Source organism: Cervus elaphus, chromosome 23 (genome assembly GCF_910594005.1).
Source record: "Cervus elaphus chromosome 23, mCerEla1.1, whole genome shotgun sequence".
NCBI classification, from domain to species: domain Eukaryota; kingdom Metazoa; phylum Chordata; class Mammalia; order Artiodactyla; family Cervidae; genus Cervus; species Cervus elaphus.
The window spans coordinates 58,296,524-58,319,254 of NC_057837.1; the positions used below are offsets into that span (position 1 = coordinate 58,296,524).

Below are 22,731 nucleotides of genomic sequence, written 5' to 3' on the forward strand. Positions count from 1 at the left end.
ACGTTTAGACTTGACAGTTGTGGGCCCAGGAGTTAATTGCTCTTTTCATTCTCAGCTGAATGCAAATGGCCTGCCTCCTTTTCTATTTCTAACCCCTGATAAACAAGGATCAAGAGTTTAACTGGTGGAAACTGCCCCTCACATTCTGGGTGAAACAGGGTCACATCTCATTTTGTAAGACTTCTGTGCTCCAAGAGCCTATTAGCAGAAGTCCAGTATCTCCTTCTGGAGATGTCCACCCTCAACACACATCCCGCCTCCCCTCATATTATATCATCCAAGATGGCAGGGAGGCTCAGGAAGCAGGAAGAGAAGGGTCAGTTCAGATTCCACAGAGAACCTGGAATGGACATGACAGTCGCCCGCCTCCTTGAAGAAGCAAGCCCTGCCAAAATCAAGCTTCCACATTCTGGATCCTTCCAGAGGCTGCCAGCCATGCCCACTGCCTTAGGGTTGAGGCGGGTAGGCTCCAAATACTGCCCACCTTTGGAACCCAGCCCCGGCACTGCCTGGGGTGCTGCCTCACCAGCCCCGCATAGTGAGGGACAGGTTCACTTCATCGTGATCCACACGTGAGAACTCCTCCCCGTGCCCTGGTCAGTGGGGCTGCCTGGACATCCTGGAAGGAAGACAACCTTCTGGGGTGTCCCTCCTACCTCCACCTTCTGAATGAAGGCCACTCGAAGGCTCCAAAGGGACATGTCCTTCAGCAGGAGGTCTTCCAGTGAATCCCAGAGATGTCTGAAAAGAGTAAAGGAAACGCTTTACAATCTTTGCTGAAACTTCCTACATGAGAACCAGTTTGGAAAACCACAGGCCTCTCTCCTTTGCTTTATCCCCTTCGAATATTTCATCCACGTCACCCTTCTCTCCTCTTCAAGGAGGCTCTCCCCTGCTTGCCCTCCATCCCTTAAAAGCCCCTACTTTTCCCTCCAAGTCTATTTCTGTTTCCCCTTTCTACATCTCCCCTTTCCTTTAAAAAATGTGCTTTTAATCAGTAGTTGAAATTTCTAAACACAAATTTGTGATATAAATACTGGCAAAACATTGTAGCTGGATGAGCATTAGAGCAATAACACAAAATTATCCGAGAAGGCACTAAAGAGGTCGTGATTGTTCAAGCAGAAAAACTCATTTCAATGATTTAAAAGAAGTTATTGAAACACACTCTTTTCCCAGTAACCTTCAAATATTTATCTTCTCCTCATAAAGCATATAAATTGTCATAGAAAGCCAGACACAGTGTTAAAACTAGCCATCCAAGGTTTTAACCAACAAACCTATTACAGCTGCTATATGAGGGTTTTTTTTATTTTATTTTATTGGAGTATAGTTGATTTACAATGTTGTGTTAGTTTCAAATGAGTTTCTTTCAAAAACAAATTTAGTTTTATCCTTTGTACTATCAAAAAACAACCCCCCAAAATGAGTATGCACTATACACAATAATGTGAAATAAAATGAGAAGAGGCTTGGAGAATGAATGGGCAGACACATAAAAGGCATGTTGATGGACATAGTTCTCTGGCTGTGGGCGGGAGGAAAACCCATCACCGGTTTGTTGGAAGATGTGCTCAAAAGCCATTGCTCCCCTGAAGGAGGGGAAGCCCCCCCAAAACCCCATCCTCAAGACTGCTGTCTTCTTTCTTTAGTTTTTGTTTTCCAGTGCGCATTTTGTTTGTTTTCTAGTGTGGGAGTGTGCTAAGTCACTCGGTCATGTCTGACTCTTTTGTGATCCCATGGACTGTAGCCCACTAGGCCCCTCTGTTCATGGAATTTTCCAGGCAAGAATACTGGAGTGGGTTGCCAGGCCCTCCTCGGGACTCAGGGATCCAACCCACGTTTCTTATCTCTTCTACACTGGCAGGCAAGTTCTTTGCCACTAGAGCCACCTGGGAAGCCCAGTCCACATACATTTATTCACAATCAGAAACTAAGACAATTCCACTAAATTTTAAGATTTTGTAAAGTAAAAACAACACGAAATTTTCCTGGAACAGTATAAACCATACCTTAAAAAAAAAAAAAAAAAAAAAAGAATGAGTGAACTAAAAATGATTTTAATCATCCATTGGCTCCAAACTTGTATTTATTTGTATCTAGTGGAGACCGAATTCCTTCTGGAGAAATAAAAAATCAGTCATCTCCATTAAAAAAAACTTCCTGAGGTGAAATTCCAACAGAAAGTAACCCCTTTAAAGCGAACAATTCAGGGACACATAGCTGGTGCACCATGGCTCCTTCTGAGTTTAAACTCTCCTCCTCCCAACTCCCCCACAGCGCACCCTTTCTGCCCCTCCTCCTCAGTATTCTACTCCATTGACTTCCATTTCTCACTTCCCCACCATCCTGTCCTGAGCTCCCTCCCGTTCTCCATCACACCCACCGTATTTCCCCACTCTGCTCCCGCCCTTGCTCTCCTCCACCATCCACCACCGAACCCAGCCCAGGCCTCAAGATCCTCCTAAGAGTTCCCTCCTCTTTCTTCAACCCACTCCATCTGTCAAAACTCCCTTCAGTTCATTTTTTACTTTCTCCCACTGCCCCATTCATCTATCGTCCCCCAGGTCCCAGCCCTCCTCTACTCCCCCATCCATTCCCCCATGTGGTCTCAGCGCCCCCTGCAGGTCACCCCCCACTCCCCCGTCCATCTCCCCTGGTGGTCTCTCAGCGCCCCCTGCAGATCCCCCCACTCCCACATCCATCTTCCCTCTGGTCTGTCAGCACCCTCTTCAGGTCCCCCCCACACTCCCCCATCCATCCCCCCACGAGGTCTCAGCGCCCCCTGCAGGTCCCCCCCCCACTCCCCCATCCATTCCCCCACACGGTCTCAGCGCCCCTTGAAGGTCCCCCCACTCCCCCGTCCATCCCCCCACGTGGTCTCAGCGCCCCCTGCAGGTCCCCCCCACTCCCCCATCCATACCCTCACTGGTCTCAGCGCCCCCTGCAGGTCACCCCCCACTCCCCCGTCCATCTCCCCTGGTGGTCTCTCAGCGCCCCCTGCAGATCCCCCCCACTCCCACATCCATCTTCCCTCTGGTCTGTCAGTACCCCCTGCAGGTACCCCCCTCCCCCACTCCCCCATTCATCCCCCAATGTGATCTCTCAGCGTCCCCTTCAGGTCGCCCTCTATGCCCCACTCCATCCCCCGAGGTGGTCTCAGCGCCCCCTGCAGGTCCCCCCTACTCCCCCATCCATCTCCTCACAAGGTCTCAGCTCCCCCTGCAGGTCCTCCTCCATTCTCCATTCATCCCCCGACATGGTCTCTCAGCATCCCCTGCAGATCCCCCCTACTCCCCCATCCATCTCCCCACGTGGTCTCTCAGCGCCCCCTGCAGGTCCTCCTCCATTCCCCATCCATCTCCCCACGTGGTCTCTCAGCGCCTCCTGCAGATCCCCCCTACTCCCCATCCATCTCCTCACGAGGTCTCAGCTCCCCCTGCAGGTTCTCCTCCATTCCCCATTCATCCCCCCACGTGGTCTCTCAGCGCCCCCTGCAGGTCCTCCTCCATTCCCCATCTATCCCCCTACATGGTCTCTCAGCGCCCCCTGCAGATCCCCCCTACTCCCCCATCCATCTCCTCACGAGGTCTCAGCTCCCCCTGCAGGTCCTCCTCCATTCCCCATTCATCCCCCCACGTGGTCTCTCAGCGCCCCCTGCAGGTCCTCCTCCATTCCCCATCTATCCCCCTACATGGTCTCTCAGCGCCCCCTGCAGATCCCCCCTACTCCCCCATCCATCTCCTCACGAGGTCTCAGCTCCCCCTGCAGGTCCTCCTCCATTCCCCATTCATCCCCCCACGTGGTCTCTCAGCGCCCCCTGCAGGTCCTCCTCCATTCCCCATCTATCCCCCTACATGGTCTCTCAGCACCCCCTGCAGGTCCCCCCCACTCCCCCATCCATCTCCCCACTGGTCTCAGCACCCACTGCAGGTCACCCCCCACTCCCCCGTCCATCTCCCCTGGTGGTCTCTCAGCGCCCCCTGCAGATCCCCCCACTCCCACATCCATCTCCCCTCTGGTCTGTCAGCACCCACTGCAGGTCCTACCCCCCACTCCCCCATCCATCCCCCCACGTGGTCTCAGCGCCCCCTGCAGGTCATCCCCCATTCCCCCATCCATCTCCCCATGTGGTCTCTCAGCGCCCCCTGCAGATCCCCCCACTCCCCCATCCATCCCCCCATGTGGTCTCAGCGCCCCCTGTAGGTCCCCCCCCCACTCCCCCGTCCATCCCCCCAACACGGTCTCAGCACCCCCTGTAGGTCCCCCCCCACTCCCCCATCCATCCCCCCCACACGGTCTCAGTGCCCCCTGTAGGTCCCCCCCCCACTCCCCCATCCATCCCCCCCACACGGTCTCAGCGCCCCCTGAAGGTCCCCCCCACTCCCCCATCCATCTCCCCTGGTGGTCTCTCAGCGCCCCCTGCAGATCCTCCCCACTCCCACATCAATCTTCCCTCTGGTCTGTCAGTATCCCCTGCAAATCCCCCCCAACTCCCCCATCCATCCTTCCACGTGGTCTCAGCTCCCCCTTCAGGTCGCCCTCTACGCCCCACTCCATCCCCCCAGGTGGTCTCAGTGCCCCCTGCAGGTCCCCCTTCACCCCTCCATCCATCTCCCCACATGGTCTCTCAGCGCCCCCTGCAGGTCCTCCTCCATTCCCCATCCATCCCCCAACGTGGTCTCTCAGCGTCCCCTGCAGATCCCCTCACTCCCCCATCCATCTCCCCTGGTGGACTCTCAGCGCCCCCTGCAGGTCCCTCTCCACTCCCATCCATCTCCCCTCGTGGACTCTCGGTGCTCCCTGCAGGTGCCCCCCAACCCCCATCCATCCCCCCTGGTGGTCTCAGGGCCCCCTGTAGGTCCCCCCCCACTCCCTCATCCATCCCCTCACGTGGTCTCAGTGCCCCCTGCAAGTCACCCTCCACTCCCCCATCCATCTCCCCACGTGGTCTCTCAGCGCCCCCTGCAGGTCGCCCTCCACTCCCCCTTCCATCCCCCCACGTGGTCTCTCAGCGCCCCCTGCAGGTCGCCCTCCACTCCCCCCCTCCATCCCCCAACGTGGTCTCAGCGCCCCCTGCAGGTCCTCCTCCACACCGCCCCCTCAGCTCCCCCCTAGTCTCAGTGCCCTTTGTAGGGCTCCCTCCACTCTCTTCATCCATCCCCACTGGCCATTGTCTCTGCACTACCTGAAGCCCCCCCAACCCGGCAGCTCTCACCTCCTCTGCCTCACTTTCTGCCTCCTCCATCATCCTCCCCCCAGGCCACGCCCCTTGCATGCTGCCCCCCTCCCCTCCCCACTCTGCGCCTGCGCACTGCCGTCTTTGACCCTCGCACCCAGTCGGCAGGCAGCAGCAGGCAGTGGCCTGCAAGCATGCGGCACGAGGCGAATTCCAGTGGGCTTGGTGGGCTGCACCTCCAGACCACGTTTCTTGGGTGAGGATCCTCGCCGCGGGGGCCAGACTCCAGCCTCCTCTGGAGGAGGAGCTGCTCCGCGTGGGCGCGGGAGTGGGAGTGGGGAGGATGGCGGGAAAGGTTCCGGGGAGCTGCACCAGAGAGGTGGGGCCGGGGCCCAGCCATGGAGGGGCCAAGCTGGGAGAGGTGGTCCAGGAAGGGAAAGATGCCCCAGGCCTGGAGGGGGCATGTGGTGAGCCTGAGGCCTGAAGGCCAAGGCTGCGCGGGTAGAGGCCCTAGGCCTGAAGCCTCCATGGCTCAAAGGGTGCTCAGTCTGTGATTGTGCCCTGGTAGGAAGCTGGTTCACGCCACCCTTCTGTACCTGGAATGTGCGTTTGCTGAAAGCCTGGCCAGTCTCAAGCCTTCCAGGCCTGGAATATGCATTTGCTGAAAGCTTGCCCAGGCTCAAATCTTTTGGTTCTAGAATCTTCTAGACAAACACCTACCTTAGCCTAAATCCTGCTTAGCTTCAGCCCCTTCTCAGCCTAGGCTGAGTTAACTTAGTCCTGACTCATGTGAGCCCCCAAGTCTTTGGGGGCTGGAACCTTATGGGGCCTTGATCAGCACCAAAGCCTGCAAGGCTGGACCCCCCACTGTTTCCACCCAGACAGGCTTGCTTCTTTCTCTGACAGAGGCGGAGTCATAATGGCAGGGGCTGAGCTCTCTGTCCCCCCTGAGCAGTTCACCCAAATCAAAGAACCAGAGTTGATACCAGACAGGGCCCTGGAGGAGGAGGAGGAAGAGGAAAATGACGGGGTGTGCCGAGTAAAGGAACAGCCTGACTCTGCGGGTTTGGAGGTGGAGAGTGTTCCGGGGCCCCTCCAGACCACGATCCTGGAGGAGGTGCCAGAGCTGGTGCTGACTGCCCCGGAGGAGAGCGAGAAGCACATCCTGACCCTGCAGACCGTGCATTTCCCCTCGGAAGAGGCTGAACTGCAGGACCTCAGCTGGCTGGATCCCCAGCAGGAGGACGAGATGCAGGTGATGGTGCACCAGGCTGATAGTGGGGTGCAGTCGCTGGTGTGGTTCGGGGAGGTGGCCCAGCAGAGCCTGCACCAGTGTGTCCTCAATGTCCAGGAGGAGGTATACTCGCTGCAGGAGATGGAGGTGATGCAGTTTCAGCTTCTGGAGGAGAATGTGACCGGGGCCGGTGAAGACTATAAGTCTGCAATGAGCCTGGAAGAAAGCACTGGATCCATAAAGGTACACCTGGTTTTAAGAAAAGGAAGGGGGAGCCAGAAAACTATTTTTTAGAGTTCTCCTTCCCTGGGTTGGGAAGATCCCTCAGAAAGGCATGGCTACCCATCCCTGGTGGCTTAGACGGTAAAGCATCTGCCTGCAGTGCGGGAGACCCAGGTTCAATTCCTGGGTTGGGAAGATCCCCTGGAGAAGGAAATGGCAACCCACTCCAGTACTCTTGACTGGAAAATTTCAAGGACTGAGGAGCCTGGTGGGCTATAGTTCATGGGGTCGCAAAGAGTCGGACATGACTGAGCAACTTCACTTCACTTTCACCCATTCCTGTACTCTTGCCTGAAGAATCCCATGGACAGAGGAGCCTGGCGGGCTATAGTCCATGGAGTCGCAGAATCAGAAATGACTGAGTGACTAACTTGTGCACTGTTACATATGGACAAGCAGTTTAAATTTTGTATTTTGAACACAGGGACTTCTCAGGTGGTCAGTGGTTAAGACTTCTCATTTCAGTGCAGGGGGTGCAGGTTTGATCCCTGTAAACTAAGATCCCATATGCCTTATGGCCAAGAAACCAAAACATAAAACAGAAGCAATATGTTAACAAATTTAATAAAGACTTAAAAAATGGTCCACATCAAAAAAAAAAAAACTTAAAAAAAAGATAAAATCAAACACAATAAAAATATGTTCCAGAAAAATCATGGAGGAACTTGTGCAGTTTTTTTAGAGTTTAAGAATATGATAAGATCCGTTGAGTTTTTAAACTGTGTTAATGTTCCATTCAAACCCTTGATGCTTAATAATTACAGTTTAAGCATTTTGGTTGCAATGGACAATTTTCTGTACTTTTTTGTGTTTTCCTCTTTGGATTTTATGGTTTCATCAAGGCAAAGAGTTAAACCAGGCTGTAATTAACAGTATTGTACTTGTTTGAATACTTGTTTTTCTGCATTAGTTCCAGAAAGGTCAGGAAGAGGAACAGCTGCTCGCTGAAGGTGGATTCAGTGAAAATACAGAAGAGCATTTTTTTCTTGTGGAAGCAAGGCCAGGAGATGAAGGAAGAGATGAAATCGTTCTGACATTTTCAAACTTAAATATGGAAGAACAAAAAGAGAAACCTGAACTGGATCAAGCACACCTTGAAAAACCCAGCACTACGAAAAATCAAAAAAAGGCAAAGGGTAGGCCAGTTCATTTGGTGCAAGAAGCTCTGCAAACAACAGGGCAACTGATTCTCTTTAGTGGGGGAGATGGCAATTTGAGTTTGTAGTGGTTGCTTTAGTCGTCTTCAGAATGGCAGGAAATTTTGAACTCTGTATTGTGAATCAAAAGCAAAAGAGTTTTGGGTTTTGTGACCAAATGTTTTAAAAGCATAGTACAGAGACTCCCTTCTACTTAGGTGCACTTAAATAGAAGTTTGGATTTCCAAGGTGGCTCAGTGGTAAAGAATCTACCTGCTAGTGCAGGAGACTTGAGTTTGAGCCCTGGGTTGGGAAGATGCCCTGGAGGAGGAAACAGCAACCCACTCCAGTATTCTTGCCTGGGAAATCCCCTGAACATAGGAGCCTGGCAGGTACAGTCCATGGGGTTGCAAAGAGTCGGAAACGACTTAGTGACTAAACAACAGCAACAGATAGAAGTTTGGGCCCCATCTGCTCCCTAGTTTGCAGCCCTGGGGGTTGAGAGGTCTGATGGAGACCAAAGCAAGTGTCCATCTGACAGATGGACAGAGTGATGCCCAGAAGACAGCCAAGATATCATCTTCTAAGGGGAGGGGATGTTTAGGTGAGGCTAGAAAAGAAGATAAACCTGACCCTCAAAAATTATTTGTTCAGGTTTTTAAAAAGTTTAGTTTCTCTTTTATCTAAATCAAGAGATTTCACCCTTGAAATTTCAACTTTAAGCTCTTTTATAAAAAGCTGTATCTGGCCACCCTTGGCTATTTCCTCCTTCTAGCAACAGTTGGTCAGGGCTAAAAAGTGATTCAGTTTAGAAAACCACACTGCCACCACTGTCCCTTCTTACTTGTGGTTAGCATCATCTCAAAGTATTTTGCAATTTCTTCTTTGACCCATTGGTCCTTTAGGAGTGTATTGTTTAACTTCTATATATTTGTGAATTTTCCAAATTTCTTTCTTTTATTGATTTCTGACTTCAGTCTGTGATGGTCAAAGGGCAGATTATTTCTTTCTTTTAAAATTAATTGACACTTGTTTTCTGGTTTACCCTATTGTCTTTACTGGAGAAGGTTCCATATACACCTGTGAAGAATGTATATTTTGCTCTTGTTGAGTGGAGTGTTCATAGAAGTCTATTCTGTCAAATAGGTTTATGTTGAGTCTTCTGTTTCCTTGATGATATTTTGTCTAGGTGTGCTCTTCATGGTTGAAAGTGGGTTGTTGAAGTCTCCAACTGCTATTGAAGGCTCTCTTCCTACCTTCAATTCTTTCAGTTTTAGCTTCAAGTATTTGGGGGACTTATTATTAGGTGCATGTGTGTTTATAATTGTTATATCTTCAGGATGATTTGACTCTTTTACTGTTACATTATGTTCTTTTTAAAAAATGCTTACTTATTTATTTTTGGCTGCAAGGGCTTTTCTCTAGTTGCAGCAGAGCTGGGACTACTCTCTAGTTTCGATGCGCAGGCATCTCATTGCAGTGGCTTCTTTTGTTGTGGAGCACAGGATCTAGGGCATTCGGGCTTTAGTAGTTGTGGCACATGGGCTTAGTTGCTCTGCAGCAGGTGGGATCTTCCCTGGATCAAGGATCGAGCCCCATGTCTCCTACATTGGCAGGTGAATTCTTTCCTGCTTCCGGGAAGCCCTACATTAAGTTCTTACCTGTCTCTGGTAACAGTTTTTGTCAGAGTCTATTTCATCTATTAGTATAGCCACCCAGCTATACTATTCTTTTGGTTACCATTTGCATGGAGTGTCTTGTTGGGTCACCACGTTAGGTTGAAAAAAAAAGGATGTACCAAGTTACTTTCATGTATTTAAATGGAATTTGAACACCTAAAGAAAAATGTTTACAAGCACATAAATGTCGTCTCTCCCTCCTGCAGAAGTAAAACAAACCTTCCATTGCAACTTGTGCAAGTTCACCTCTTCTAGAATTTCGAATTTCAATCGTCATGTGAAAATTCACAGCACTGAAAAGCCCCACGTGTGTCACCTTTGTCTGAAAGCTTTCCGTACAGTTACCCTCCTTCGGAACCATGTCAATACCCATACAGGTAAACAGCTGAGGGGGGCCTTTCCCTTGCAGGATGCGTTGAGGCTTGTGTAAGAAGGCAAATCCACCAGTTTCTATATTAAAATGGTGTCTTTTTTTAGACTTTAGTTTTGTCTTTTTTTCTTCCACTTTGGTTAAAAACTTTGGATGGTCCAAAAATTTTTCTCATATCTCTCTGGAGCATTTGGTTTAAAGAGCCTCTTCTGAATTTTTAAAGCATTTTGAGACTGAGTATCATTTATACATTATAATTGCCTAAAAAAATTGTTGTTAAATCTTGTTTGAAAGAATAAACTGTGTGATTTTACAGGAACCAGGCCCCACAAGTGTGGTGATTGTGACATGGCGTTTGTCACCAGTGGAGAACTCACCCGGCACAGACGTTATAAACACACTCACGAGAAGCCCTTTAAGTGTTCCGTGTGCAAGTATGCTAGTGTAGAAGTAAGTTCACTCTTTGTGCTTAGTGTCTTATTAAGAAGTTTCTGTAAATCAAACTGGTAATAGAATCTCTTTCAATATCTCATTCTTGTTTCTAAATTTAATTTTTAAAACATGATTTCTTTGTTTTTCTTTGATACCAACTAGTGAAAGTAATATATTATGGTGTACAGATGACAAGTAATCTATGGTCCTTGAGAAATAATTCTCATATTTGTTTAAACATTCTACCCAGCATTCCATGCAGCACTCATTCCACAAAATCAAAATGTATTTGCTGTAACACAGAACACAGACCCGGTTTGAATTTTTGCTGAAATCTTTGAGCTTTCCTCAGTGGTACTTGGTTCCGTGCAAAGCAACTTGCTTAAAGATTTAAACATGGCCATTTCTGCTCTTAAGGACAGAGAACACCTTTTTCCATCTTCAATTTTGTCATGATCATTTCAATTAGATTGGTTTATTTATGCCTTCCAGAAAACTGAGCTCATCCTCAGTGAAATGACAGCAGAAGAGTACAGTTACTCTTTAGATTTTTTATTGACTTATTTTTATTTTTGTCTGTGCTGGGTCTTCGTTGCTACACGCAGGTTTTGCAGTGAGTGGGGGCTACTCTCTAGTTGTGGAGCAATAGTCTCTAGGGCGTGTGGGCTTCAGTAATTGCGGCTCCTGGGCTCTCGAGCACAGGCTTAGCAGTTGTGGCTCACAGACCCAGCTGCTCCGCTGCATGTGAGATCCTCCGAGACCAGGGATCAAACCAGTGTCCCTCGAATTGCGAGGCAGATTCTTAACCACTGGACCACAGTTACTTTTGAATGTCACTTTTCTGCAAGTTTTAAGGACTTCACTGTCCAGTACAGCACATGCTGGGTCCTGAGCCCATTGGGCAAGGAAAAGACACTGGAACTCAACTAAGCCAAAGGGGACAGTGAAAGTTTAAATGCAGTAGTGATGCAACTGTGTTTCATCAACTAGGAAATTTCACAGACAGTGTCAGAATTTGATTCCAAAAATAATTTTTTTTTTTTGCTATTACTATTTTTAAAAATTGTTTCTCATCTGAGTTAAAGGTTGTAACTGTATAATGAAAATGTAACCAAAAGAATGTGTGGGGTCCAGCTGCTCGCCACTCAAAAGCCAATAAACAGGCCAGGTTGGTGGAAAGGAAAGTTTGATTTATTTCAGGTGCCAGTGTAGCTCAGTCAGTAAAGAATCTGCCTGCAGTGCAGGAGACCCAAGTTCGATTCCTGGATTGGGAAGATCCCCTGGAGAAAGAAATGGCGACCCACTCCAATATTCTTGCCTGGACAATCCCGTGGACAGAGGAGCCTGGCAGGCTACAGTCCACAGGGTCACAAGAGTCAGACAAGACTTAGCAACTAAATAATCACCACCAGCAACTTGGGGGAGAGGGTGGCGGACATCTATCCAAAGGCCAACTCCTCTCGCCCCGACAAGCAGAGGGTGAGAGCCTTTATAGACAGAGTTGGCTGGGGGGAGCTACATGCAGAAACAGCAGTCATCTGTAACAATCATCTTCAAATTGGTCGTCACTGGTCAGACTAGCATCATCTTGGTTGTTTTAGGTACAGTTAATCTTCAGTTCCAGGGTCCCTTTGTTCCCAGTTCTTTGAGGCCAGTTCTCAGAACTCTGGCAGAATTCTCAGAATTCTCATGTCCTGGGTGCCCTCTGGTCTTCATGTAGTTAACTTTCCCACCTGGTGTTTTAGTATCTGTAAGACAGTTCACAGGATATGACCTAGAATATTATCTATAGCCCTTGAGAAAGAACTAAAGGTCCTTCACTATGCTTAATGAAAACATCATTATTATTGAGTCTTTTTTGACTTTGTTTTTCATTTATTTCAGCATTTCTCACTCTCTGGTTGAACTTATTCTTTGACTGAAGTTTTCCACAGACGAAAGGCAGGCAGAGAACGTGTTGCGGGGCGGGGGGGGGGTGGGGCGCAAGGACCATAGGATCCTGAAAGTGTGAGTCGCTCAGGTGTCTGACTCCTTGTGACCCCCATAGACTGTAGCCCCCCGGGTCCTCTGTCCATGGAATTCTCCAGGCAAGAATATTGAAGTGGGTTGCCTTTCCCTTCTCCAGGGAATCTTCCCAAGCCAGGGATCGAACCCGGGTCTCCTGCACTGCAGGCAGATTCTTTACTGTCTGAGCCACTAGAGAAGTATGGGCTCCTGCTCCATTTCAAGAACACAAATGGGGGGTTTCACAGAATGAAGCCATCTGAGGGTCGTAAGCGTGGCGTGGACTTTTGGTTGCTGTCCTGCCAGTTCTCAGCACACACTTCCCATGTTTGCTGAGACCCGTCTCTGGGGTTGGCCTCAACACCGACCCTCTGCTGCCGCCTTCACCTTGTTGGTTGTGTTGGTTTTTTTTTGTTTTGTTTTGTTTTTGCACTTTTGAAGTGTAGCATGCTGGTCTGCTCTAAGGAGGAGTAGCCCAATTCCCCTGTGTGACATCACCCCTATTACCCAAGTGCCAGCAGGAGTGAGTCAGGCTGGGGTACAGGTATAGCAGCTTCTGAACTCCCCTCTCTCCCTATCTCACGTTCATAGCCGTCCAGAGAAGGTTTACACACAGCCTTCTTTGATGGGCTTCTCTGGTGGCTCAGGCAGTAAAGAGTCTGCCTGCAGTGCAGGAGACCTGGGTTCGAGCCCTGCGTCAGGAAGATCCCCTTGAAAAGGGAATGGCTACCCACTCTAGTATTCTTGCCTGGAGAATCCCATGGAGAGAGGAGCCTGGCAGGCTACAGTCTATGGGAACACAGAGTCGGACACGCCTATGTGACTAACACTCTTCTTTGATCATTCACACCATTCAAACTATTCATGCTATGATTTTAAAAGTTCTTTTTGTTTTGCTTTCTGGTACACTCAAAGATATCTTTTTTTCTCCTAAAAATCTAAGCTGGGACTTCCCTGGTGGCGCAGTGGATAAAGAATCAGCCTGCCAATGCAGGGGTTCAATCGCTGGTCTGGGAAGGTCCCACAAGCCACAGAGCTACTGAGCCCGTGGCCACAACTACTGAGCCCACGTGCCGCAACTCCCGAAGCCTGTGCGCCGAGGGCCTGTACTCTGCAACCAGAAAAGCCACCGCAACGAGAGGCTGACTCACCGCAACGAAGAGTAGCCCCCACTCACTGCAACTGGAGAAAGCCTGCCACAGCAGCGAAGACCCAGTCCAACCAAAAATAAATACATAGAAATGAAAACCTAAAAGCTGAATTTTCTTTGGTTTGGCTCTTGTTTTCCAAGTCTTCCTCTGTTCTAGAATGTTCTTCAGGCTTGTGTGTAGTTGCCACACATTAGGGAACCCAGCCCAGCACAGCCCTCCTAAGATTACAAAGAGGCTGCTCAGGCATCCTCTGACATCTGTATTCCAGGCATGGGTGATTACCTTCTGTTCTACTAAAGGTAGATAAAGGCCCAAAATAAGTGATTACAGAGTAAGAACAGTTCTTGAAGGTAATAAAGTAGGCAAAAAAAAAAAGATCAAATGAGAGGCGTGTCTGCCTTTTAACTGAGTAAGATGCATACATTCTAATCAAATTAGAATGTAGTGTATTTTTTTTCTACTTAAAAGTTACTTTTCTTCTACTTAAAAGTTACTTCTCTGGTGGTACAGGGAATAAGAATCTGCCTGCCAATGCAGGGCACATGGGTTCGATCAATCTCTGATCTGGGAAGATTCCACATGCCACAGAGCAACTAAGCCGATGCATCACAGCTACTGAAGGCTGAGCACCTAGAGCCCATGCTCCGCAGCAAGAGAAGCCACTGCAATGAGGAGCCCGTCCACAACTGGAGTAGCCCTCGCTCTCTGCAACTAGAGAAAGCCCACACGCAGCAAGAAAGACCCAATGCATTCACAAATAGAATAAATAATTTTTTTAAAGTTACTTCTCACGGAGAAGCTACTGCCACGTGGAACCTATTCTTTTGTTAAAAGGTAGTTTTTTGACTGCTCCAGTCGTTAGTTGCGGCCCACGGAATCTTCAGTCTTCGCTCGGGTTATGGCATGTGGGATCCAGTTCCCCGACGAGGGATCGAACCTGGGCCTCCTGCATTGGGAGTGTAGAGTCCTAGCCACTGGACCACCAGGGAAGTCCCTGGAACCTCTTCTTAATTACCAAGAAGGCTTTCCTCCATCCCTGGGCTGTTTAGAGTCCACAGGACTTGGAGCTGTGAATTGCCTCCAACAGATGCAGGTCTATTCAAGAGCTCACATTTCAAGTTTCTCTATTTACACAAAGAATAGTTGTGTGGCCTCCGCACTTCTGCAGCATAATCTAAACTTTGCCACTTTTGAGAGGATGTTGCTTTAGAAATGAAAATAAAATCGTGTTTGTGCTGAGCATCTGGATTTCCATCTTCTCTTGCAAAGCAAAGCTGAAGCTGAGAGTCTCTTGATCCTCCCGCTCATTATCACCTGAGGATCTCGGCGCACACAACTCAGATGAAGGACACTGTCCAACCCAGAGAGGAAAATGAAAGGCTTAGCATGTTTTCCAGCGTGTGAAATGGGCTCTGATGTTAACGTTGGGCTCATTTACATATCTTTTATAATGCTGCTTCATTCCAGAGTCCGCAGGTTTGAAGTTTCCATTGCAATAAATATCTTTCATTTGTTTACCAGGCGAGCAAGTTGAAGCGCCACATCCGCTCGCACACGGGTGAGCGCCCGTTTCAGTGCTCCCTCTGCAGCTATGCCAGCAAGGACACCTACAAGCTGAAGCGGCACATGAGAACACATTCAGGTAAGAGTTTCTCCTGCTCAAGGCCAATTAGGTAAAGCATTGCTTTCTCTGAGGGCTTCCCGGGTGGTGCTAGTGGTAAAGAACCCGCCTGCCAATGCAGGAGACACGAGAGATGCGGGTTCCATCCCTGGTTCAGGAAGATCCCCTGGAGGAGGGCATGGCAACCCACTCCAGTATCTTGCCTGGAAAATCCCATGGACAGAGGAGCCTGATGGGCTATAGTTCATAGGGTCTCAAAGAGTTGGACCCAACTGGGCGATTGAGCACAGAGGCATGCGTGGGTCTTGAGTCATGAGCAGCCACCGGATGTTAGGAGAGTCGCTCCCTCTGGCCCACTGTCCACACAACTGGATGTGACGTCCAGCTTGATTTAGGAATCTTGTGCTCATTGGAGAGTCAAACATAGGATGAAGGAGCTGAAAAGGGAATACTGGGGGAAAGAAAGGCTTTCAGCTCCAGGTATCTTTTGGGGAGCACCAGGGTTTTCGGGATGGAGCCCCTCAGCGGAGGGTCACTGTTGTCCTCCGTGTCCCAGGTGAGAAGCCCTACGAATGCCACATCTGCCATGCCCGCTTCACCCAGAGCGGGACCATGAAGATGCACATCGTGCAGAAGCACAGTGAGAATGTCCCCAAGTACCAGTGCCCGCACTGCGCCACCATCATCGCCAGGAAGAGCGACCTGCGTGAGTGTCTGGCGTCCGGAACGTCCTTTATTGTTTTTTTTCATTGGCATGTAGTTGCTTTAGGCTTTTCACCAGTTCCCTGGTGGCTCAGACGGTAAAGAATCTGCCTGCAATGCAGGAGCCCTGGGTTCAATCCCGGGATCAGGAAGATCCTCTAGAGAAGGAAATGGAAACCCATGCCAGTATTTGTGTGTGGAGAATCCCATGGACAGAGGAGCCTGGCAGGCTACAGTCCATGGGGTTGCAAGACTCGAATATGACAGAGACAAAGACTTTCACTTTTCATAGCTGCTTTACAGTACAACGTGAATCAGCTACATGTATACATATACCCCCTCCTTCTTGAGCCTCTCTCCCACCCCGCCCCATCCCACCCCTCTAGGTCACCCCAGAACCCTGAGCTGAGCTACCTCTGCGGTACAGCGTCTTCCCACTAGCTATGTTTTACATATGATAGCGTATACATGTCAGTGCTACTGACTTCTTTTGGCTTCACTGTGTGCAGCTCTGGGAAACCTGAGGAGCCCTAGACTTGATGCCAGGGAGGCAGTAGGATTCAAGAACTGCTCCTGGGACTGGTTGGTGTTTTTTTTCCAGCGGTCCTATGGTGCCATCTTGTGGCTGTATCACATAACTGCAGTTTCAGAGTTTGGTCCAGGTCCACTTTAGGTACACAGATGAGCTCTCACAGGCATTTGAGCTCATAATGGGCTTCTTCCCGGTGTTACTTGGCTCCATACTGGGTCTGTTTTTTCACAAATGACGAAGGGGATCAGAGACAGAAAGCGAACTTACCCCAGAGTCCCGTGACCAGGATGCCAGGATATGGCCTCGTTGCAGGTTCTGAATCTTTTATCAGTGTTCCGTCCAGTGACACTCAGCAAGCTTTTCTTAAGCCACTGCTGTGACCCTGAAACGTTATGGGAACTAAAGGTACAAAAGTAAGAAGTGGGACATGGTTCTTCCCATAAGGAACTTGCTTCAGTGAAAGAGTCCTCTTCCTATGACATGAAATGCTCATTGTGACCAGGTAAACCATCATAACAGAGGAGGCACCTTGAGCAGCTCTGAGTGCTGGGTTGAGAGCTGGGATCATATGCCACCTTCAGGGGAAACTGGTTGTAGTTGGTGTCAGGGGTGGGGGACAGGGAGAGTGAGTGAGCCAGTCTCTCTCCTTTGTTCCAGGGTTCCTGGTCCCTTAGTTTCCACTGCCTCTGTCCTCTTCCTAAAACATATAACACTGTGATGCTCAGAATATGCCAGCAGAGATAGAGTCCCGTTTGCCTAGAGAAATTCTACAGACGAGAGACACTATTTTGAAAACATTTCTGAAAGGGTAAAGGTGTTTAGTGAAGGCTTAGCTTTTATTTTTCATTCAAAATCTTTGTCAGTTGCAAAACACAGCCCAGCAGGACCTTGTAGGGCGTGAATCATGAGCCAGTTGCCAAGAAGGAACATTTTCGACACCACCACCAAGAAATACAGGCTGTGGCCCATCTGAGTCAGTGACACCCTCCATACATGTCATGAGATGCTCTATAAACAAGCTCAGCCTTCCTTCTTGTTTCTGTGCTGCTGCTGCTAAGTTGCTTCAGTCGTGTCCGACTCTGTGCGACCCCATAGACAGCAGCCCACCAGGCTCCCCCATCCCTGGGATTCTCCAGGAAAGAATACTGGAGTGGGTTGCCATTTCCTTCTCCAATGCCTGAAAGTGAAAAGTGAAAGTGAAGTCGCTCAGTCGTGTCTGACTCCCAGCAACCCCATGGACTGCAGCCTACCAGGCTTCTCAGTCCATGGGATTTTCCAGACAAGAGTACTGGAGTGGGGTGCCATTGCCTTCTCCGTCTTGTCTCTATAGGAGATACCAAACTCTTTAAATGACTGAGTCAGCACACCTGGTGTGTGTACCTCCACCCAACAGTTGTTGACTTTAGTTTAGCCTCTGACACTAAGGATCACAAAGCCAACTCCTACTAGACTCAGTTGACAAGACTATCTTAGAGTGTGTCTGTCAATTACGACATAGGAAAAATCAGAAGATTGACATCTCTGGGCTTTTAAGTCAGAATACAGAGGTTAGGGACTTCCCTGGTGGTCCAGTGGTTAACACTCAGAGGTCCCAATGCAGGGGGCCCAGGTTTGATCCTTGATCAGAGAACTAGATCCTGCATGCCCCAACTAAGACCTGGTGCAACCAAATAAATATATATATTTTTTAATTACACAAAAATGCAGAATTTATATCTTTGTTATATAAAACCATCCTAGGCGACACATTGGTAAAAACCCGCCTGCCAATACAGGAGACGCAAGACACAGGTTCTATCCCAGAATCGGGAAGATCCCTCGGAGAAGGAAATAGCGACCCACTCCAGTATTCTTGTCTGGGAAACCCTGTGGACAGAGGAGCCTGGTGGGCTACAGTCCATAAGGTTGCAAAGAGTCGGACACAATCAGCGTGTGCACAGACATGCACATAAAACCATCTTAACATTATCCTAAAAATCCACCCACATAGTAAGGTTCTCCAAGTGCTTTGTTTAATGAACATGTTGGGTCCGATATGTCCTACCTTATGTACTTAACTCCATGAGAAATATTAGCATGAGATGTCAGTACACTGTGCATTTAAAGCAGCCGTTTTTAGCTGAGAATGACTTTACAGCTGGGGAGGTGGGCATTTGGCAGTACCTGGAGGCACTTTGGTGGTCACCCTGGGGAGGAAGGGATTCAACTGGTGCTAGAGGGTGGAGGCCAGCATTTTTGCTAAACATACATCCTGCAGCACCCAGGAGGCCCCCACCCTGCCCAGGAAAACATCAGCCAGCTTCAAGTGTTACTACCAGCAGACCCCATTCTATTGCACTTTGCTTTATTGTGCTCCTCAGAAGCTGTGTTTTTTACACATTGAACGTTTGTGGCAACCCTGCATTGAGCAAGTCTATTTGCACCATTTTTCTCCAGCTGCATTTGTTCACTTCTTGTTTCTTGTTATCACATTTTGGTATAAATCTCACAATATTTCAAATCCTCCACCAGCAAAAAGATTATGACTTACTGAAGGTTCAGATGACAATCAGTATTTTTTAAAGCAGTAAAGTAGTTTTAAATTAAAGCGTGTATCTTGTTTTTTAGACACAGTGCTACTGCACACTTAATAGACAATAGTCTAGCATAAACATAAGATTTATAGGCACTGGGAAGTAAAAACATCCATGTGTTAATAGTTGTTTTATTTGGTTATCATAGTGGTCTGAAAGGGAACCTGCAGTATCTCTGAGGTCTGCCTGTAGTTCCAAGGCTGAGAAACTCTATTTGGAGGGTAGGGGGAATCGACCTCACAGAAAATAACTTCTTGTACACGATGCTCCATGATGCTTTTAGGTGTCCATTTGCGCAACCTGCACACATATGAGACTGTAGAGATGAAGTGCCGTTACTGCCCTTCTGTCTTCCACGATCGCTACAGTCTCATCCAGCACCAGAAAACTCACAAAAATGAGAAGAGATTCAAGTGTGACTACTGCAGCTATGCCTGCAAGCAGGTACTGTGTGTGGATCAGGGACTCCGGGCAGGTGCTGGGGGGCAGGGGGAGATGGAAGAAGGGAGGGCTGGAGTTGGATTCTCTTTCACTTTGAACATATTCTGGAAAATCGTGCCTTCCATAAAAGAGACTGTTCAGAATAGCCAGAAGACAGCGGTGCGTGAGCCAAGAGTTGTTTTTACAGTGTGGGTTCAAAAGTGTGGCTCACAGACCCCTTGAGGTCCTTGAAGCCAATCAGAATCATAAGGTCAAAGTCACTGTCATTAAGTAGTTATGCTGCCAACACACTCTCCGCCCTTTCACTATGTGACGTTGGCATTGATGGTGCAAAAGCAGTGGGGCTGCCCGAACGTGCGTCAAAGCAGCCACGCCAAGCAGGACCGCTGTGTGTCTTGTTTTTTAATTAATTAATTTATTTTTGGTTGTGCCGGGTCTTTGGTGATGCGTGTGGCCTTTCTCAAGTTGTGGAAATTGGGAGCTACTCTCAAGTTGCAGCGCGTGGGTTTCTCATCGCGGTGGGTTCTCGTTGCAGCACATGGGGCTCTAGGTGTGCAGGCTTAGTAGTTGCAGCACGTCAGCTCAGTCATCCCACAGCATGTAGAATCTATATTTTTGTCTTGATTCCCCAAATGAGTTACTCATATAAATCTTAGTTAAAATTTCTGGTGATTTCTTTGTTGAGAACAATGATTTTCACCACTGTGCTTTTAAATCGATATGGAGATTTGCTGTAACACCATCGGGTAATAGCCAGGAAAATGTTGAGATGCTTAACTTCCTTCGACCCCCAAATATCTGCTGAATTGAAACTCTAATGATAAGTTTTCAAGTTTACAGGATCTGTCTGCTCTTTGTAAACTCGCATCATGGCAAATAATTATAGAAATGAGGCTGCAGCTACATGAGCTCTTCTGGAGAGGAAATTGATTTCGGTTTCACTCTTCCAAGTGTGGTCTGCCTCATCCCCCCGGGAGTGAAGGACCGGCTGGGATTAATCGTGAGAACTTGGTAACCTGGTGGCAAGGACCGGGTAAGACCGTGCTTCCTAGAGGCCATACTATGCTGCATCCGTAGTAGTGCTGTGTTGAGAATGCATTGGCTTTATTTTTTCTTAAAAATGCACACATCTTTGGAGGAGGGGGGAAAGGTATGCAATTAATAATGGGTCTTCCCCAATGGCTCAGCGGGAAAGAATTTGCCTGCAATGCAAGAGATGCTGGTTCAATCCCTAGGTCAGGAAGATGCCCTGGAGGAGGAAATGGCATTTCTCCCATTCCAGTATTCTGCAGGCTACAGTCCATGAGGTCACAAAGACTCAGACAGACTGAGTGACTAAGCACACACAATAAACAATGCCTGATACTAAAAAATTATCAGTAGCTAAGCCTGTTTGTTTTCCTTGCCTTCCAGGAACGTCATATGACAGTTCACATACGTACCCATACCGGAGAGAAGCCATTTGTCTGTCTCTCCTGCAATCAATGTTTCCGACAGCAGCAGCTTCTAAATGTGCACTTCAAGAAATACCACGATGCCAATTTCGTCCCGACTGTTTATGAATGCCCCAAGTGTGGCAAAGGTTTTTCCCGCTGGGTAAGCTCACTCAAGTCACAATAAATCCTCCTTGAAAAGATCCCGGGATCCTCCAGGCACAGTGTCACACCCAGGCAGTTTAAACCTGATTATAGAAACTTGCTAGGATTTACGATAGCATCTGTCATGCCTTAGGAAAGTGGTTATTAGTTTTTTGGAGTCATGAAGTCTTGGAAATCTTATATAAACGTGTCGTCTCCCTTCTGTGGAAAAAGACAATCCTGCAGACAGAATCTTGCAAATGGCTTTAAGGGAAGTCAGACTAAAGAACCCCTGCTTCTCAGGTAACATTTTAAAGAATTGTCCTTGTGGATTTGATTTAGGCTACTTCACATAGAGAATGCTGTTTTTCATACGTTTTGTAAATATTCTTAGATTCGTGCCATTGGTACTATGCCGAGAAATACACTTACTATTCTATTTATCATTTTTCAGATGTTGTATCTATGGCATCACGAATTACCCCCAACGTACTGGCTTAACACAACCCACATTTGTCCTGTCTCATTTTCTGTGGCTGAGGAAGCTGGGGTGGTTCTGGCTCTGGGTCTCTCATGAGTCGCAATCAGCATGTTGTCAGGGTGGTAGTCATTTGAAGGCTTGACGAGGGCTGGAGGGACCACTTCCAAGCTGGCGCTCTCAACGTGGCTTTTGGCTGGAGGCCACAGTTCCTGACCACATGGACCTCTCCACTGTGTTGCTCAAGTATCCTCATAACCAGAGCGAGTGAGAGAGAGCAAGGAGGAAGCCGTGGTGCCTTTTGTCCCTAGTCTTAAAAGTGACACGACCCTGCTTCTGTTCATTGCAAACGCATCACATAATTCAGGCCCTATTCCAGGGATGGGGAATGAGTCCCTTTCGAAAGAAAGAAGTATCAATTTATGGACATTTTAAAGGCACCAGAGATGATTAGCCAGATTCCTAGATATGATGTATGCTTCACTCTAACTTTATAAAAGCTTAAAATGATCTGAATTTTATTATTTTATGGAGGAAACTGTCTTTCCTCTTAAGAGACGATGGTAGGGTCATTGTGTTTTTGGGGTAGTGTCATGGGACACTTAGAGTGTTCATGCTAACACTTTTACTTTAGAGTGTTAATGCTAAAGCTTCAGAATTCAAACAGAAGCAGTGGCAGTGCTCCAGAAACAGTGTCATTCATGCTGAGTTAAAATTGTAAAGAAGCCACAGGAAAACAGAGAAAAGAATAAGTCAGTCTCATAGACTCCTTCAGAACATATAATCGGAAGTTTTGAAACTTTTCCTCCTATTCAAGCAAGCACATTGGGACTTGCGTCTAGAATGTATAAAGAACTTTTACAGCTCAATAATAAAAAGATAAGTATTCTTTTAAAAACAGGCAAAGGATCCAAGTAGACATTTCTCCAAAGAAAATATACAGATAAACCATAGGCTTATGAAAAGATTTCTCACTAAGGAAATGCAAAGCAGAATGATGGTGAGCTACCCCATGGGACAGTCATCAGGATAACTGTCATCAAAGAAGACAGATCATAAAAGATGTGGGGAGACTGGACCCTCATACACTACTGGTGAAATTTTTAAATGATGAAGTCACCATGTAAGATAGCCTGGCAGGTCCTCAAAAAGTTAAACATAGAGTTACCATGTAACCTGGCAATTCCACACCTAGTCGTGTAACCCAAAGAAGTGAAAACTTATGGCTACACAAAAATGTGCACACAGGCGTTCACAGCAGCATTATTCATTAAAAAGTGGAAACTCCCCAAATGTCCATCAATAACAAACAGATAAAATGCTGCCCATCCGTTTGATAG

At 48.1% G+C, this 22,731-nt stretch overlaps 1 protein-coding gene across 1 annotated transcript in view; it reads left to right on the forward strand.

Moving 5' to 3' along the window:
* Window positions 1–22,731, forward strand: part of CTCFL (CCCTC-binding factor like) — a 36,955-nt gene that overhangs the window by 6,961 nt on the left and 7,263 nt on the right. The window contains exons 2-10 of the mRNA XM_043884188.1: window positions 6,086–6,434; window positions 6,531–6,656; window positions 7,606–7,831; window positions 9,717–9,887; window positions 10,197–10,330; window positions 14,989–15,109; window positions 15,645–15,794; window positions 19,179–19,339; window positions 20,750–20,932. Coding sequence (XP_043740123.1) covers window positions 6,099–6,434; window positions 6,531–6,656; window positions 7,606–7,831; window positions 9,717–9,887; window positions 10,197–10,330; window positions 14,989–15,109; window positions 15,645–15,794; window positions 19,179–19,339; window positions 20,750–20,932 — 1,608 coding nt within the window. The 5' untranslated portion in view covers window positions 6,086–6,098. The remainder of the gene's footprint in view (window positions 1–6,085; window positions 6,435–6,530; window positions 6,657–7,605; window positions 7,832–9,716; window positions 9,888–10,196; window positions 10,331–14,988; window positions 15,110–15,644; window positions 15,795–19,178; window positions 19,340–20,749; window positions 20,933–22,731) is intronic.